Source organism: Nothobranchius furzeri, chromosome 13 (genome assembly GCF_043380555.1).
Source record: "Nothobranchius furzeri strain GRZ-AD chromosome 13, NfurGRZ-RIMD1, whole genome shotgun sequence".
NCBI classification, from domain to species: domain Eukaryota; kingdom Metazoa; phylum Chordata; class Actinopteri; order Cyprinodontiformes; family Nothobranchiidae; genus Nothobranchius; species Nothobranchius furzeri.
The window spans coordinates 62,451,376-62,469,374 of NC_091753.1; the positions used below are offsets into that span (position 1 = coordinate 62,451,376).

The 17,999-nt window shown below is 45.6% G+C and overlaps 3 protein-coding genes across 4 annotated transcripts in view; 1 reads left to right on the forward strand and 2 right to left on the reverse strand.

The window, feature by feature from the left end:
* The first annotated feature begins 217 nt into the window (after positions 1–217).
* On the forward strand, positions 218–4,784 carry tmem199 (transmembrane protein 199). The gene is made up of 6 exons (XM_070543750.1): positions 218–554; positions 693–766; positions 1,689–1,778; positions 1,881–1,923; positions 2,001–2,113; positions 4,528–4,784. Exons 1-6 carry the CDS (start codon positions 371–373, stop codon positions 4,621–4,623), a joined length of 600 nt encoding a protein of 199 aa, XP_070399851.1. The 5' UTR covers positions 218–370; the 3' UTR covers positions 4,624–4,784.
* A 3,931-nt stretch (positions 4,785–8,715) lies between these two features.
* Positions 8,716–10,382, reverse strand: sebox (SEBOX homeobox). The gene is made up of 3 exons (XM_015976450.3): positions 10,096–10,382; positions 9,806–10,002; positions 8,716–9,671 (listed from the first exon to the last, which is right to left on the reverse strand). Exons 1-3 carry the CDS (start codon positions 10,196–10,198, stop codon positions 8,982–8,984), a joined length of 990 nt encoding a protein of 329 aa, XP_015831936.3. The 5' UTR covers positions 10,199–10,382; the 3' UTR covers positions 8,716–8,981.
* Positions 10,383–12,427: 2,045 nt separating this feature from the next.
* smtnl (smoothelin, like) overlaps positions 12,428–17,999 on the reverse strand; it is a 12,448-nt gene continuing 6,876 nt past the window's right edge. The window contains exons 3-9 of one of the 2 annotated variants that reach the window (XM_015976449.3): positions 17,454–17,699; positions 17,318–17,371; positions 17,168–17,228; positions 16,954–17,100; positions 16,762–16,873; positions 14,619–14,770; positions 12,428–12,987 (exon numbers count right to left, since the gene is read on the reverse strand). In XM_015976449.3, coding sequence (XP_015831935.3) covers positions 12,861–12,987; positions 14,619–14,770; positions 16,762–16,873; positions 16,954–17,100; positions 17,168–17,228; positions 17,318–17,371; positions 17,454–17,699 — 899 coding nt within the window. In that variant the 3' untranslated portion in view covers positions 12,428–12,860. Of the gene's footprint in view, positions 12,988–14,618; positions 14,771–16,761; positions 16,874–16,953; positions 17,101–17,167; positions 17,232–17,317; positions 17,372–17,453; positions 17,700–17,999 lie in introns of both variants that reach the window. The other variant, XM_015976448.3, reaches the window with a different exon arrangement.

The following is a 17,999-nucleotide window of genomic DNA, read 5'->3' on the forward strand; positions in this document are numbered from 1 at the left end:
AATAAATACACACATTTACATTTTTATTCATCATTTTTCCATTTATGAGGGCTTCAACGTAGCGAGCGCCCTTGATGCTAAAACAACCAATTTTTTTAAATAAAAATAATATGACAAGAAATTAAATACACCAGAATTTAAAATAAATTTTCTCATTTCTAATTTTCTAAATCTAGCAACTCAAAATCTATATTTTTAGCTGGTCACGTGGGTCAGCGTGAGTCACAAGACCAACAATATGGCTGCCTACTCGACTAGTTACGGCTAGCTGCTAAAATCCGTTCAAACCACGTTTAATCGCGTAGAATCGAAATAAAGACTGGCTCCGTGATCAGATATCTTTCTAACCAATATTAGTGAGATCAGCATCATGGCGACTTCGTTTGTTGTCGGTGAGAAATTCAGACGTCGTGTGAGAGAGTTGCTGGAGAACCCAAATTCAGCTCTGCCTCTAGAATTAAAGGAAGAACTGGAGGGCTTTCTAGAAAAATGCCATTCACCAATTCTATCGTTCCAAACGGCTCGAAGACTTTACCAACACCTGCAGGACGAAGGTAAGCAGAGATCACACGATGCCCTTGGATTTGTTATTAAGACCGTCGTGTCATCTCTCCTGGTCTAAATGGAGAACACATTGTAAACATGACGTCAGTGCCGAAGCGCCATCAGTAACACGTCCTGTGTTTCTGCAGCTCATCCTCTCTACCTGTATGAGTTCCTGGAGGACAGCTCACTGCACCTCCCTGAAGCTGTCAAGCCTCCCAGAGTAAGCGCAGGTTTACACATCCACACACTGTTTGCATACTTGTGGGTATTTTCAAAGTAGTTAATAAAACGTGTTTGTCTCTGCAGATCAGCAAACACATTCCAGTTCAGACAGATACCCCAAGTAAAATAAAATATGCATTTTTCAAAAGATGTTTTGTTTTTTGAAATGTAAACAAAAGCTATCAAAACCCAACAAGGCCCTATGTGAAAAACCTGCGTTCGTTTTATACTGAATGGTTAGAAATCAGCCACATTGCAGGGCTTTTCCAGCAGGAACCGCCCTTTGTCTGGTGTTCTGGTGCTGATGTTTAAATGACCTGTATTTGGTAAAGCGCTTTCTAGAGTCCTGGAACCCCCCAGATGCTTTACAACATGATCAGTCATTCACACATTCACACCCTGGTGGTGATGAGCTACACTGTAGCCACAGCTGCCCTGGGGCGCACAGACAGAGGCGAGTCTGCCGCACACAGGCGCCACCCGTCCCTCTGACCACCACGAGGAGGTGTTTAAGAACAAGGGAGAAGCCGGAGGAAAGAGTGGTAAAATGGTTGATGGCCTGTCTTCTAGGGTTCTACAAACCCCCAAGGTGCTTAAAATCACAGTCATTCATTCATTCGTTCGTTCACACCTTGGCGGTGACGTGCTACATTGTAGCCACAGCTGCCCTGAGGCACACTGACAGAGCTGCCGTGCGCCGGTACCACCGGGCCCTCCGACCACCACCAGCAGGCAAGGAGGTGTCTTGCTCAAGGACACAATGACTGCAACAGACGGCGCTCGAACCCGCAGCTGTCTGGTTACGGGGTGGGCAGTTTACCCCTGTGCCACCGTCACCCAGTGGAATCCGAGTGTTGTCCTTTCACATCAAGGCACAGAAACTACAGGTCTAATGGAGTGCCTTTGGCTTCCGTGTCTAGAACCCTGAGCTGGAGGCACGACTGGAGAGAATCAAAGCCAGACTGGCAAACGAGGAATACAACAAGATGACTCGGAACGTTAACACCCAGGTACATTTTCTAACAACATATTTAATAGAGATGACATCTGTGTTCATGCTGTGACTGCATTTAGCTCCAAACAAACTGCATGACAGACTTTTTGTTTGGCAGGACATGGGTCGAAGTGGGGCATTAGCAGATTTTGGACAGCAGGGTGAGTGTTTTCCTCGTGAGTGGTATGTGTCTGATAACAGCTTAAATAGTGATGCTTGCCACCTCTCCTCTTCTTAGTGCGCTCAGTAAAAACGGTGGTGGTGACTGTTTTCAACTTCTTGGTGACTGTAGCTGCTGCCTTTGCCTGCTCCTACATGGGGAGTCAGTATTTATTCACGGAGACTGCAGCGGTAAGACACAGCTCAGATTTATACATCATTCAAAGGTAAAGGGCATTGTTGCACTCTATTCCATTCCATTGCTATTATTCTGCTTTGATTGAGTCCCTCTGAATATTAATCTGAATAGGTTTCATGTATTTGGTCAATAACCAGTGAGCAGTAAAGTAGACGACACACATCTAAGCACAGGTTTAGCTTAATAAAACAGCAGAGCCCAGACATGGAAGAAAGTATCGACACGCTAACAGCAAACAGCTCTAATTTAATCTAATCCGTGGAAACACAACAGGTGAATTTAGTTGTTATTCACAAGCAGCTGTTTGACTGCTATTATGGTGTGTCATGATAGAGCCATCTAGGTCCCGAGTACATCTGTTCACACTGATTTCTAGTTTTTTCCATTGTCACTTTTCTAAATGACATTTTTCTCACCTAAAGCAGCAATGCAGTTTTCCAGGTTTTTAGGAATCATGTATGATTTTTTTCTTTGACCCCGTAAAAGTGATAGTACCCAGTACTACGAATTAAATCAGGCAATACTTCAGTGTTTTTGCTAAGCCTCCATCCCATAGAACTCCATGCCATTTTTACCTTAGTGCTGTTGAGCATTAGCCAAATGGTCTGTATTTGCATGGCGCCCTCTTAGGGTTCCACAACCCTCCAAGGTGCTTCACAACACAATCAGTCATTCACACACACACAGAGAGAGAGAGAGAGAGAGAGAGAGAGAGAGAGAGAGAGAGAGAGAGAGAGAGAGAGAGAGAGAGAGAGAGAGAGAGAGAGAGAGAGAGAGAGAGAGAGAGAGAGAGAGAGAGAGAGAGAGAGAGAGAGAGAGAGAGAGAGAGAGAGAGAGAGAGAGAGAGAGAGAGAGAGAGAGAGAGAGAGAGAGAGAGAGAGAGAGAGAGAGAGAGAGAGAGAGAGAGAGAGAGAGAGAGAGAGAGAGAGAGAGAGAGAGAGAGAGAGAGAGAGAGAGAGAGAGAGAGATTTCCCAGTAAACAAAGAAAGGGGGAGGTTGGGATATGACATTTCAGAGACTTTGACAGGTCTTCACACACTCTACCCCAAAATTCCTGGACAGGTGGACAGGACCACAGTGCATGAATGTAATTGTCAGGAACGTTGTTTGTGCGGTGTGTACAGGTGTCAGACGACACAAACCCCATCTTGAACATCCGATGACCTGTATAGTGTACTCTGTGTAGAATTTTGTACTGATTTAATTGTAAATTGGAGTGTCTGATCATTTTAAAAGTTTTTAAACAAGTTTGGGACCAGAAGTTCTGGTCAAAGCTGACTGATAGATCCACCTCCCATTTTTCAATAGGGATTACTATTCTATCGTCTATTTTGGACAGTGTCTTATATACTTTAGACAGTAGTTTGGGGGGTTTGAGATTATAGAAGTCTAATACCCTTGGTGGTGTTTGTAATTCTATTTTATTGAGCTTAAATTTTTGTTTTACTACAGATTTAATTTGGTGATATTCTAAAAAGCTATTCTTATCTATTCCAAATTGGGAGACTATTCTATTAAATGGGATGAAGCAAGTTCCTAGTTTGTGAATTGTTTGTTCACTGACAATGGCAATAAACCTTTTCTCATTCTGATGAAGCCCAATCCTTCATATATGTGTTCCAGGTATAGGATTCCTTTATTTTTCCAGTCCGGAAGGTTCATCATTTTGTTGTTTTGCAAAATATCAGGATTGTTCCAGATAGGTGTGCGTCTGCATGGTACTAGTGAAGACTCTGTCATTTTTAGATACTCCCACCATGCTGTCAGAGAGGTGCTGATACTAATACTTTTGAAGCCTTCATGTTTACTTATGCTTGAGCTAATAAATGGTAAGTCTGAAAGCTCTATCGTATTGCAAAGTGTCTGTTCTCTATCTAACCAGGACTCATCTAGTGGGTTATCTTGCAACCATCTTGGTATATATTGCAGCCTGTTGGCTAAGAAATAATAATAAAAGTTGGGTAAATCCAGTCCTCCTCTGTCTTTGGTCTTCTGAAGCGTTTTTAAGCTAATTCGTGGAGGTTTATCCTGCCAAAGGAATTTAGTAATTGAGGAGTCCAGAGATCTAAACCAGTCAGCTGGTGGCTTGTTTGGGATCATCGAGAATAAGTAATTTATTCTGGGTAAGACCATCATTTTAATTGTAGCGACCCTCCCCATGAGTGATATCTGTAAGGATTTTTGGTTTATATTCTTTCCACAGTTGATTTGATGAACAACCATAATTTAATAGGTTTGGGCAAAGTTTGACTAAATGACAGCACCATGTTTATTTCCCGTGGAGCAGCTGTTCTGAGCCTTGACTCAACTGAGTGACGCTTTATTTTGGGTGTCATGGTGGTGAGCTCCTCATTGCTCCCACGTGTAGCGGGGGTCTAGAGCTCACCAGGGCTGTTCTCTGTTCCAGAGGGTGATCTCAGCTGTGATCGTGGCATCCGTGGTTGGGCTGGCTGAGCTCTATGTCCTGGTCCGGACCATGGAAGGAGAACTTGGGGAACCATAGCACCTTACAATACATTTTTAGGTTATTTGTAATTATCATTATTGTTGTTGTTAGTGAAATGGTTTGAATTCTCTTTCCTTTTTAAATGTTTGTTCGTCCTGCTTTTGTAATGTCTCCTTGGCTCTGCTTCGTTAAATAAACCAAGCTCTTCCTTAATAAAAGGTTCTTCCGTTTGTGTTTTAATAAATCTAGTAGATGTTTAACTCATTGTCTTCTTTGCTGCTGACCTACTGGCCAAGCCTCGTGAATCACTCTGTTTGCTCACAGAGAAGTCAGGAGTTCTGCTGTTTATTTGGCGTGAACCGAACATGGACTGGTACAGATCACCTGTCTCCCATGGCAACGATCGTTTACGCTGGTGAAATGGTCCAGCTGAAAGCTGATCAGGGTAAATGGTGGTAAACCCGCTCAGAGGAACGTCAGGATTCGCTTCATACGTGGTGACTGGAAATAATCTGTAGCTAATAAAGGTCATTTAAGAAGGCAGGCTTTGTTTTCCAGTGAAATCCATCTGTGGAAAATGCAGTCAGAAATGAGCTCAGTCCAGAGATTTTTACTGATTAAAACTTTTAGTTAACGGGGAAGATTGCCTCTATGGTTACAAACAGCAGGTGATGCTAAAGCTCTGCATAAGCACATTCCTCATCAGACCTGTTAGAGGCTGACCGGTCCTTCACTGATGTGTTCTTCAGAGTGAAAAGCCATCCATCCATTCTCTTCCACTCATCCGGAGTCGGGTCGTGGGGGCAGCAGCCTAAGCCGAGATCCCAGACTTCCTTCTACCAAACCACCTGGACTAGCTCCTCTTGGGGAAACCTAAGGCGTTCCCTTAGGCCGAGAGACATAATCCCTCCAGCGAGTCCTGGTTCTTCCTATAGGTCTCCTGGTTGGACATTCCAGACAAATCTCACCAGGGAGGCATCCTGACCAGACGCCCGAGCCACCTCAACTGGCTCCTCTCGTTGTGGAGGAGCAGCTGGTCTACTCCGAGCCCCTCCTGGATGATCGAGCTTCTCACCCTATCTCTAAGGGAGAGCCCAGCCACCCTGCGGAGAAAACTCATGTTGGTCGCTTGTATCCAAGATCTCGTTCTTTCGGTCACTACCCAAAGCTCCTGACCATAGGTGAGGGTAGGAACGTAGAGCGACCGGATAATCGAGAGCTTCACCTTCTGGCTCAGTTCTCTCTTCACTACGACAGACCGGTACAACGTCCGCATCACTGCAGACACAGCACCAATCCTATCAGTCTCTCACTCCATCTTTCCCTCACTCGTGAATAAGATCCCAAGACACTTAAACTCTTCCACTTGAGGCAGGACCTCGTCCGAGACCCGGAAACGGTTAAAGTCAAAGTCCCATCAGTTGTCACACACACTAATGTGTGTGTGAACTTTGTTCTCCGCATTTGACCCATCCCCTGGGGGAGCGGTGAGCTGCAGACACAGCTGTGCTCGGGCACCAATTGGTGGTCTAACCCCCCCAATCCAACCCTTAATGCAGGGAGGCATTCTACCCTTTTCCAATTTAAGACCTTGGTCTTGGATTTAGAGGAGCTGATTCTCATCCCAGCTGCTTTACATTCAGCTCTTGAACTGCATCAGTGAAAGCTGGAGATCGTGGTCTGATAAAGCTAACAGGACATCTGCAGAAAGCACTGGCCTGATCCTTAGGTCACCAAAACAGAAATCCTGTCCATAAAAGTTCAGAGCAGAATCGGTGACAAAGGGCAGCCTTGGTGGAGTCCAGCTCTCACCGCGAACAAGCGTGTCATACAGGGACCTGACCGCCCGTATCAGAGGGCCTGCTACCCCATACTGGGCCAGCAGTAGCTCAACAGGTTGAGCGGGTTGTCCAGTAATCGGAAGGTTGCAGGTTCGATCCCGGCTCCGGACTGAGAATTCTGCTGTTGTGTCCTTGGGCAAGACGCTTAACCCGCCTTGCCTGCTGGTGGTGGTCGGAGGGTCTGGTGGCGCCTGTGCTCGGCAGCCTCGCCTCTCATCTCCACCAGTGTGTGAGTGTGTGTGTGAATGGATGAATGATACACTGTAGTGTAAAGCGCTTTGGAGTCCTTACTCTGAGAGGCGCTGTACAAGTGCGGCTCATTATCATTATCATCATTTACTCCCGGAGTACCCCCCACAGGGCCTCCTGAGGGCCTTCTCCAAATCCACAAAACACATGTAGATTGGTTGGGTAAACTCCCGCGTACCCTCCAGGACCCCCTAAGGGTATAGAGCTGGTCCGGTGTCCCACGGCCAGGACCAAAACCACATTGATCCTCCTGAATCTGAGGTTTGACAATCAGATGGACCCTCCTCTCCAGAACCCTGAATAGACCTTACCAGGGAGGCTCAGAAGTGTGATCCCCCTGTAGTTGGAACACATCCTGCAGTTCCTCTTTTTAAATAAGGGGACCACCATCTCAGGCTGCCAATCCAGTGGGACTGCCCTCGATCTCCACGCGATATTGCAGAGCCGCGTCAGCCAACACAGCCCCACCACAACCAGAGCCTCAAGGAACTCCGGTAGATCTCATCCACCCCCGGAGCCTTGCCACCGAGGAGCTTTATGACCACCTCAGGGACCTTGGTGCCAGAGAGCCCGACCCAAAGTCCCCAAACTCCGCTTCCTCACCGGTGGGATTGAGGAGGTCTTGAAAGTACTCTGCCCATCGATCCACAGCGTCCCAAGTCAAGGTCAGCAGTACACCGTTCCCACTGTAAACAGTGTTGGTAGTGCACCACTTCCCCCTCCTGAGGCACCGGATGGTGGACCAGAATTTCCTCGAAGCTGTATGGAAGTCTTGCTCCATGGTCTCATCTCTCTTCAAGAGATGAATTCATATTTCTGAAAACCACTCTGCTCCCGTTAATTCCTGTTTTACCAGCAGCTGGATTAAAATATGTAACCACATCTGGAATACAAAACCGTATCTTCCAAAGATCTGAGATTTGACACCCGGATTAAAGGTTTATTGAAAGATTATTTGGTATTAAAGATGATTATGATATGGAGGGGCTCCTGTCTGTCATGTTTGCCTCTCATGTAATATTCCTAAACTTAAATCCAGGGTGAATTACTTGGCCTGTAAGCTGATAGACCTGGAGCTCTGGTTTTAATTTACTTCTTATTTTTCTCTTTTTTCATTTCCTGTGTCCACCTAAACCCTCAGTTCTTACGTTACAGGGGGATATGGAAAAATATTTTGATTTAGAAAATAATTATTCCTGCCATTGGATCGTACTACCAGTAATCATTTTAATCGGTATTATTTTGAACAATAATACTCGCGGGGTCAGGGGAGTTAAGCACGCCATGGTTCATCTTGGAGCAGGAAAACAGGAGGTGCTGCACCTCCCTGCTGGAGACCAGCCAAGTCTCGTTCCCCCAGAAAACGTCCAGATTTGACCCGTTTGACTCAGAATCTGGCTCTATCTTGATCAATAATCACAAGAATATGCTGTCTTAAAAATCAAATCTTAATTTGTTTAAATTAATATTATGTGCGTTGGCTAACTCGTGACTTTTAGTTTCGATTACCACAAAGAAAATAAAGATTATAGTTTTATGTAGGAAGATTATTATTACAAATGCTATCAGCTGGTTTTTAATATGTAACCTCATAAAAGACAATTAATGCTTAAAGCTAACCAATGCTAATCTGTTATTCTGCTTTATTCCCATTAAAAATATGACAGATTTTAACAGAATTAATCCCACCAGTGTGATAATCTATTCCAAACAAAAACCTGAGGCTGAATCTCTAGTGATTAAGATAGAAAAGTTCTTTTTTGGTGACGATTGTTGCGTTTCTTTATAAATGACAGATTATTTGAACATTGGAAAGGTGATTTGAGTTTAAGGGAAAATAATGACCAACTTTAAATGTTCCATTATTACGACATTGTTGTTGTTTTCTAAATAAAAATGACTTTTGGCTCGATGTGAGCGATGACGATCACAATACTGGGTTACGTTTCCTGACATTTTCAATTGAAACAAACCTGAGATTAAATTGTGTTCATCACTGAATAACTGTTAGCTAAAAACCAGAAAACATTTAGAGAAAGCAGTAAAAGAAATGACTGGCGTCGTTCATGAGGTGTTTAATCATGCATTCATCACCTGTTCCATAAGTAAATACGTTCAAGTCTAGACCGCTGGCTAAAACACTCGGGAAAGAGGGAGCGCTTCGTCACTCATCCTCAGAAACAGACACTAACTAAATAAAGAGTAAACAACAGAAAGGACAACCTCCGAGGTGGATCTGTCGTAAAGTCATCTCCAGGAAATCAGGATGGAGACGGGAAGCTGGTGAGAAGTTTCATCTGAGCTCTTGTTGCTCGTTGTAAATAATCACAACTCTAAGAAGTTGGTGACGATGGCAGCGTTGTAGATCAAATCTGAAATGTATCCCATGGAGGTCTGTGCTCCCATCTGCGGGCGATGATGATGATGATGATGATGGCGGTGACCCTGTCCTGGAGTCAGCTCCCAGTATGTTTGCTGAGCGTGGGGAGGAGCGGCCTGCTCCGCCGAACCGTTACCCCCAGTTGGTCCATACGTGAGCTGATGGTTCCCAGATGCGGCGAGACTCGGGGGCTTAAAGTCTGTGAAGACCTGGTAGGAGCGACTGGAGGCAGGGCGGGGGGGCTGAGGAAACGAACCAGTGATGAAGCTGGTGATGGCGGGCCCCAGGTGCTGCTGCCTGTGGTGCTCTCCCTCCCAGAGACAAGAGTCTGAAGGTTTGGAGCAACTCTTGAGCAGCTTCTGAGGAGGCTGCTGAAGGCAGGAGGACAGCGGGGGGGTGGACGGTGCCGGGCTGCTGTAGAGTTGGATCCAGTCGGAGTAAAGGTGGGGCACTTCTTCACACGAGTGGTTCTTGTCTTGCCTGAATATGTCTGCTAGAGTGGTGGTTGCTGGGTACGGGGAGGGCCCGGGTCCAGGACAGGGTACTGCAAACCCCCCCACTCCCATCTCAGATTTGATGGATTTAGGCAGTCTACCCATCTTGATACTTCTGGCTCTTCTGTTTTGGAACCAGACCTGTGGAGAACAGAACCCTTTTAGTTCACTCGGAACCAAATCACATCTAAAGGGTTTGATGACAAAGATGAAGTCTGGAGACACGGGAGCTAGCCCGGCAGTCTGAGCATTAAACAGAACGAGCCACAGCTCACCTGGATCTTGCTCTCGGGCAGGTGTGTGTGAGCAGCCAGCCTCTCCCTCAGCGTGATGTCTGGATACGGAGTCACAGCGAAGGCCTGCTCCAGCTCTGACAGCTGGGCTCGACTGAAGATGGTCCTCTTCCTTTTCCTCTGACCTTCCATCAAACTGGAGCACTTGTCCGGCTCTGGAGAGCACGCGCTTCCACCATCTCACACACCGAAACATCACAAAGGAGGAGCATGAAAACCTGCTGACCTGAGTCACTGAGACAACCGCTATGAACGCATGTATTACATCTCACCTCTGCAGGGTTCCTGATCTCCAAACAACACCTTGAGACCCACCAGGTCCTTCTGCTGGGTGGGTTTGATTAAAGCGGACTCTGAGTCCACAAACAGAGCCATGCCTGCGGCTGGTGAGCCTCGGTGCTGCTCTGCCTCCACTGCTGCTCTGAGGCGAGGAGGAGGAGTCTTATATACCAGCAGCTCTCCCGGTAAGTCCAGGTGCTCTGCACCTCACTAATCCCAGTTATTCACCAGATTGTGTCCGAACCACGTAAATACTTCACCTGGTAGTTTTTAACGTGCTTAAAACACACAATTAGTATCATCTTCAATTTATTAGAACGATTATTCACGGTCACTCACAAGCCTAAATCTGAAAACCTGTTTCAGATCCAACAAAAACTCAGTTCTCAACAGCAAAACATCCTTTATTAGCGCCGTAATCTAAAGGCTTGATGTTTAGGACATATTCGGAGCTGAATAATTCTACGTTGCGTCTGAAGTGGGTCATGTTTTTTTTAATCTACTGAACTCCTAACAACCCCCTTTTCCCACAAAACAAATCTGAGATTATGACCCTTGTTAATCTCTGAGATGAACACATGAATTACGAACCATTCTTTGGAAATAATAAAATGTGAAACAGGAAACTATTTCCTTGGATAGGAATCGTGAACGTTCCTGCTGGATTTCAGGAAACAGCCGTTTATGATTTCCAGGCTGGGAAGTTTCCTAGAACGCAGCAACAGCTGATAGTATTTATTAGATATTAATAAATACTTTGTTTTTGCCAAAACCCTAAAAAAGTGACAAGGACGTGTTTTTTACCTTTACTTTTCAGGAACGATGGAGGATGACTGTTTAACACAAGATGGATGAACCAGCCATGACAGTACGCGTGAACGTTTGACAAAAATAAATGCAGACATCACCAGAGCAGCAGAAAACAAGAACATACAAGCTACATGGACAATAAACTGTTAAATCTTCATCAAGGACCATGAGATGCCAAAGTACTCATCATCCGGATCACGAAGGATCTGGGAAAATGTCACTGAGACGACAGCGTGACCTCCTGGCGGTAACGGCTCACAGCAGGATGCAAAAACGTCTCAGACGTGGAGGGAGATCCTCTTTCAGCATCAATATTAATAACAAATCCAATTATTACACAGATTTATTAGGTGTTTTCATCAAGAAAAATGCTTCTATTGTTCATTTTAACAATTATCTTTTATTAACAGAACAAAACACGTGCTTTATAAGTCACTAAGTAAAAACAAAGCAGGCGTGGTCTTTCAGAGTCATTCAGTAATGAGAGATAACATACGACCCGCCACTAGTCCCCCCCCCCCCCGATAAAATACATCCCTCTTAGTTCCTGATGTCATTAGAGCAGCCTTCCGGCGTGTTCTCCTTTCAGACGTTACGTATGATTTATCAGACATCTGTAAAAGTGGTTGTCTTGCTGTGATATAGTGAAAGCCATACATCTTTGTTGTTTTTTTTGCTAGCCACGCCCCCCTGCCCCGCAGAGCTCTGTGCAACAGGAAGCTGAGCGTCGACCAGAACTAACCAATAGCGTTAGACTACCGCTTACGTGCTTAAAATGTAACCCTCCCACTGTCCTGATGGGGGTGACCCCGTGAGGAAAGGTGACCACGGTTTAACCCTCGGGTCCACGTGGCAGGGGTGAGGAGTGAGCTCCACCTCACCCCTGCCACGTGGACCCGTGTTTTATCTTCATGATTTTTCTCCGTTGAATGTTGTTTTTACACTTTTAGCTTCAGGTGAGGTTAGCTTTTGTTCCAGAGCAATAACCCAGCCCTCTCACAGGTGTCTGCCTCTGGACCGGTCCAGGAGTAAACATTAATACGATGGTTGCTTTAAGCAAATCTTCAGGGCGTCTCCTGTAGGATTTTTAATACTAAATAAGTTTCTACTAACAAAACCAACCGTTCTAATTATTTTACCTTTTTTAGCCTTTCATTCATCAACCTCCTATAGTCCATCGTCTCAACCTCTCATCAAACCCCTCCTGACTCTAAAGTGTCCCGACGGAGCATCAGGACTCAAAAGCCTCTCATGTCCAGTCCTTTAGACTACCACAGCCTTCTGGAGGATCTGCAGGCGACGAGGGCCAGGTGTCTTTATTACACCATCAAGTAAAGTGATTGTCCTATTAGAATGAACATTTCAGTTTGAATGACTCCTTTTCTCATGTTTCAGGCTTTAAAGGGTTAAATAAAAAGTTTGTTAAATAGCAGCTTAATTATTTGACAAAAGACAATTAAATTCTGGATTATATTTGCATTCATGCCTTCATTAGGAAATAATCCACTCACGTGATATTGGTGTCATGTTACTTTATTCCACGTCACATACAGCAACCGTGAATGTGAAATCCCCTCAGCAGCTTGTCACATTTCAGCTGTGAGATGCTCCCCAGCAGCCAATCAGCTGCAGCCAGGACCGTTTTCATTCATCGGTGCAGAGTGAAGTGGACAGACACCTGGAAACAGGTCAGAAGCAAACCTGACACGATCCTGCTCTCCTTCAGCATAAAGCAGATACCTGGGTGCACGTCTGAAAACTAAATAAACCACACTTGGCCTCTGTGGGTTTCCAGCTTTTACCACTGAGAGTAACTTTAGACTAGTGTGTGATTCCAGCTGTGGCCATGTCCGTCCAGCAGGTGAGAAGGTCCCGGTTCCCCTGGAGGGGGCTGCCCGTCCTGGGCCTCTGCCCCTGCTCAGCGCACGCCGAAGACGTCTCCTGAGCGTCACTCATATTTGCGCAGGTGGTTGTAGAGGGACTGGACGTAGGTGAACACACACATGGGGTCTGGTTTTTGACCCATGATCATCATATCGTCCACCTCGATGAGCCGGTCACAGCCCGCCTTCTTTCTGGAGACGAAAGACGTTTTCAAAGTTGTTTAGAGTGAACTGAAGGCAGATTTCAGTTTTGAGAGGCAAAATGGATGCTTGAACACAGGTTGCTGTTTAAACAATATTCACGTTAGTTAATTATGAGCAAAACATGAAAACAAACAGTTGAAAAACAAAATTTTCTTCCTTTACGTAATTTTTTTCATTTATGTCACATTATGTCATTTAAGCGAGTAAGCTGATAGCAAACAAGGGGCCGATTCTTCCTGGGAAATGTTTTAGCGTTTAGGTTAAATGATGTCCATATTTATATTTGACTGCTTTAACATAAATACGTTATTTATTGGAAGCTGTATTGTGAATAAGAATGATTCATAACTAAGTTCCTTCTTCCTTCATTTGTTATTTTAAAATTTAATTGTTTATTTTCTGTTTGGTTCTTTGAACCAGAGGACTTTCCATTTACTTGACATTTTTTATTTAAATAAATGAATAAGTTGAACAAGTTAAATGAGTTGTTGACTCGGTTTTTGAACAACCTTTTTACCAAACAGTTCTTTTCTATTACAGGTTTGCACTTTTCCTTAAGCTACTGGAGAACAACCTAACCGGTCTCTCTCTAACAACCAGCCTCCTGCTGGGTTGGTGACGTCGTGAGCGGTGAACCCGAAAGCTCCGTAACAAACATCAATATTCCATTCTTACCGCTGTTTTTATTAAGCTGACATAAATAGGGTTAAACTTGTGTTTTCAGCTGAGAATAAGAGACAAACAGACCAAGGTGTAGTTCCTGCTTGCTGCCACTGGAGGGCGTGGATTCCCCTCCTCATTCATGAAGTCTGATAACATCTGAGTGTGCAGTAGGTAATGTGATGTGTAGCGCAGATGGATTAGCTTCTTTGGGTCTATCTGAGAAGCTGGACGTGTGGCGTGAGAGCGTGCGTGTGCACGGAGCCTGTTACGTTCCCTACTCCTGACTCTAACCTGTGTCACGTCCTTTTTGCCGGCTTTAGTTTTATTGTTAACGATGGTTAATGACAGATATCTGGAGCAGCAGTGGCTCGGGAGGCTGAGCGGGTTGTCCAGTAGTCGAAAGGTTGTAGGTTTGAGCCCAGCTCTGGACAGAGAATTCTGCTGTTGTGCCCTTGGGCCTGTGCTCCGTCAGTGTCTCCCAGCGTGTGAAGGTGTGTGTGTGTGAACGGATGAATGGTACACTGTAGTGTAAAGCACTTTGGAGTCCCCGACTCTTAAAGGTGCTGTACAAGTGTGGGGTATTCATCATAAACTGCAGCTGGTGTGAAGGTCGGCCCTACGCCGAACTGAAGCCGCACCGCTCTGTACCACATTCAGTATGAAACACAAAGATGGTGCCAGCCCAGAGTCCTCGTGCCTGTGAGATCTGTGTAGGACCTCTATGAGCTACTCCTAAGAAGGTTCTCGTTCATGTCACGGTGTTTGAGTCCTCCCATCCCGTTCCATAAGGCACCTGCAGCAGCTGTTCCTGCTTCCACCTCTCAAGCGGAGGAAAGTGCTCTCACACTGAAAACTAAGGAGACCTGGAGCTTGGTTCAGTCTACGCGAGAACAGAGCCCACGTGCACTTAAATCCTGTCCAGTTTAAATTCTGGCTCGGACTATCTTGACACTCACTCTGCAATCCCAAAGGCCAGATCAAAGTTGTGTTTTCTGTTGGCAGGTGACAGGGAGTTGTAGTCAAACTCGGTGGGAAAGAAGGAGTGGACCAGGGCACAGAAGGCCATCCCATTGCTCCAGCTGGAGGAGAAGTTCTGGATGTCGATGTTCTGTGCAGAAACACACAGAGAGAGGATGCAAATGTGCTGATTAGGTTAGGGTTTAAGCTTCTCATCCCAGGGAGCGTCCTCTACACACCCACCTGTTCTCACATGCACCAGTGCCGGCGCGAGACCCGTGAAGCTATGCAGCAAGTTTTAGCCCAAAAGTGCTGGTGGTGAGTGATGACCATACGACTGGAGGAAAACGGTGCTGTGTGGCACTACGCAAATGAAGAAGTTCGGTATTGGAAGTGATTTACAAAACAGGCCAGAGCTGTGTTTAGGGCTCGTGCAGGGTCCCAGGAGGACTTTATCAGAGAGTAACAGCTTATACTGATACAACTAGCAATGAAGTAGCTAGCAGGTATTCGAGTCGTTACATGATAATAAGGGAAACCTGATGATATTGGCCGACGTCGGCACTAAAATATAACATCAGAAATTATTGATATGGGTTTGTACTCCTTTGATGACTCAGCCTTTACATACCACGCACATTACTTTTCTGGAACTACACAACAGTTCTGATAAATCCAGTCTGGTTTTGGTAAAAAGTGTTCAACAGAAACAGCTTTGCTTAAAGTTTCCAGTGACATCATGATGGCTGCAGACAACGGGGAGTTCACAGTGTTAGTATTGTTAGTTCTTTCTGCAGCTTGTGACTCTGTTGATCACAACACCTTCATTAACAGACTTGGTGACTCGGTGGGGATGTCTGGAACTGGTCTAGACTGGTTTAGATCGTACCTTTCTAACAGAAGTTACCGTGTCTGTAGAAACCAGATCATGTCAGATTCTACCGTTTGGTTTTGTGGGGTACCCCAAGGCTCTGTTTTGGGTCCACTGTTGTTTCTGCTGTACATACACCCTCTTGGACAGATACTTGATTCTTTTCATAACGTCTCTTATCACCTATATGCAGATGACATTCAGCTGTACTGCTCCTTTAAGGATTCTGAGTTCTACAAACTGTCTGAATTACTAGAGTGTCTATCAGAGATCACCAGCTGGCTAGACGATAACTTCCTCCAATTAAACTCTGAAAAGACTGAATGTCTGATCATTGCCCCTGAGAGCATGGTTCCCCTTATTAGTGTAAATATTGGTCATTTATCCTCTGCCGTCGAGACAGACGGTCACTCAAAAACGCTGGTCCAAAACAGTTTTTATCATTTAAGAAATATCTCCAAACTGAGAAGGTTGGTGTCAAAACATGAACCTGAAATGGTTCTCCATGCCTTTATCTCCTCCCGTCTAGATGACTGTAACACACTCTTCACATGTTTTAACAAAAAAGCCCTTGACCGCCTTCAGTTGGTCCAGAACTCTGCGGCGAGGCTCCTAACTGGAGCAAACAGAAGAGCTCTCACCACTCCTATTCTGACGTCTCTGCACTGGTTACCCGTTAACTTTAGAGTTCATTTTAGAGTCCTGACTAGAACCTTCAGGGCTCTACATGTTCTACCGAGGCGTGTGTTCTCCGTTTGTTAGCCGTTTAGCTAGCTGAGCAAGGATACAAGGGAGGTGTCTGGTAGCCTAGCCTTGGTCAAAAATTACCCAGAATACACCGCAGTACTTTCAAAAGGACGGCAGATCAGAAGCCAGCAGCTACTTCGGGGGCAAGTTTAAAAGTAAGTCATCTAATTTAAAATGTTTTTTTAGATCCAAAAAAGTTATCTATGGTTGGTTAGTTGTTTAGTAGTTGCAGCTTCGGTGGCTAGCGGGTAGCAACTCACTTATATATTTCATTTAATGGGACACAATTTAAAAAGTAAAAGGCTCGTTATATATTTATATTGAAACTAACACGTATAAAATATAATGTTATCTCCCGTGTCATGTGACGTTACGTGACCGCCGTGGAAGCCGTGGTCACGTGATGCAAGTCTGTTCCATTTAACCGTTTTCTTTGACCAACGAAGGACCGCGTCCTCGTAAGCAAGGCGCCTGGCCTCGAGAAACACCCTGGATCTAAAGGAATCTGAAATGAGGCGTTTCACCTGGTAGCCGATGGTCTTGGAGCGGCACCACTCCAGAAGAATCTGCTTGATGCTGCTGGCGTTGGACACCCCAAAGCTCTGGGACCGCTTCAGTGTCACCGCTTTTGGTCGACTGTGCAGCAGATATGATGAAAACCAAAATCATGCCTAAGACAGGGGTGTGTGAGCGTTGATGTCCCAGCACGCACTCACCTGCCACAGGTGTCAGAGTCGTGCCTTTCAAAGACTGCTCGATTAGTCTGAGCACCGATGTTACGAGGCAGAGTCTGTGATCTCACCAGCTCCCGCTTCCTTTCCCCCATCTGCCCCGAAGGCCTTTCCGTGCTTTCATCACAGTCTCTGCAGGACTTACAAGGGTCACACACAGATAACACACCCGATCTGTCCTGCTTCTCCAAACACCCACCTGTCGTGTTGCAGAGTGCCGAAATAGGTCACAGACCTGACCGCCGTTGGGTTTCCCTTCTCTGCTGAAGACCAGCACCAGATGTAAGTCACATGTGACCAGCTGGCCTCTACGGAGTGTGTGAATGTGACGTTTTCTGTAAAAACTCACCCTGAAGATGAGGAGAGCTGGCGGGTGTCCGGCTCCATGTTTTCAGAGAAGACGCTGAAACAAGGAAGTCCAAAGAAATCCAAATTAGGAGACTAAAGCTAAACGTGGCTCCTTCATTCAGGGATGAGACTCTCACCTGGCTGAGGTGCAGAGACCTCGGAGGGTTGTGGATGGGAGGAGCTGCAGACTGACCGACCTGTTGTTGAGGCCTCGGGGGGCGACAGAGAACCCGCCGGGCTGCTGGGAGAAGTGTTTGATCGTTTGCTTTCTGCTGTTTTAGTCGTAGCCATGATGGGGAGGTGTGGCAGTCGCGGTGCAGCAGGTGCTGCCTGTTCAGGTGAGGCGTCAGAAGGAGTGGTGATCTTTCCATGAACTGGTTGTTCTGTAACAGAAAAAAAATGCAAATAAATGATCTTGTTGCTTTAAATAAGCCAGATGAAAACAGCGCAGGTCTGGTTTGTGTGACTGTTTCACCTCGAGGTGCATCTACTCCAGTTTGCTCCTCTGCCCTGAGGCAGAAATCAGTGAATCTGAGGCTGAACTCATCAGAAACAAAGTCACACGTTTTCTCCTTCTGCAGCAGCTTGTTTGCTGTTTGGTGCTTCATCATTCAGCGGAGGCTGAGATGTTTGGTTGTTTGTCCTTCAAGGTCTGAAATAACTGGTTTCCCAGTGTGTTAAGC

Excerpts from the sequence above, each read along its gene's own strand:
- tmem199 (XM_070543750.1), top strand. The coding sequence starts at position 371 with ATGGCGACTTCGTTTGTTGTCGGTGAGAAATTCAGACGTCGTGTGAGA. Across the intron at positions 1,779-1,880 it reads CTCGGAACGTTAACACCCAG|GACATGGGTCGAAGTGGGGC; the intron begins GTACATTTTCTA and ends TTTGTTTGGCAG. Across the intron at positions 1,924-2,000 it reads AGCAGATTTTGGACAGCAGG|TGCGCTCAGTAAAAACGGTG; the intron begins GTGAGTGTTTTC and ends TCCTCTTCTTAG.
- sebox (XM_015976450.3), bottom strand. The coding sequence starts at position 10,198 with ATGGCTCTGTTTGTGGACTCAGAGTCCGCTTTAATCAAACCCACCCAG. Across the intron at positions 10,003-10,095 it reads AGATCAGGAACCCTGCAGAG|ATGGTGGAAGCGCGTGCTCT; the intron begins GTGAGATGTAAT and ends TCGGTGTGTGAG. Across the intron at positions 9,672-9,805 it reads TGCCCGAGAGCAAGATCCAG|GTCTGGTTCCAAAACAGAAG; the intron begins GTGAGCTGTGGC and ends TGTTCTCCACAG.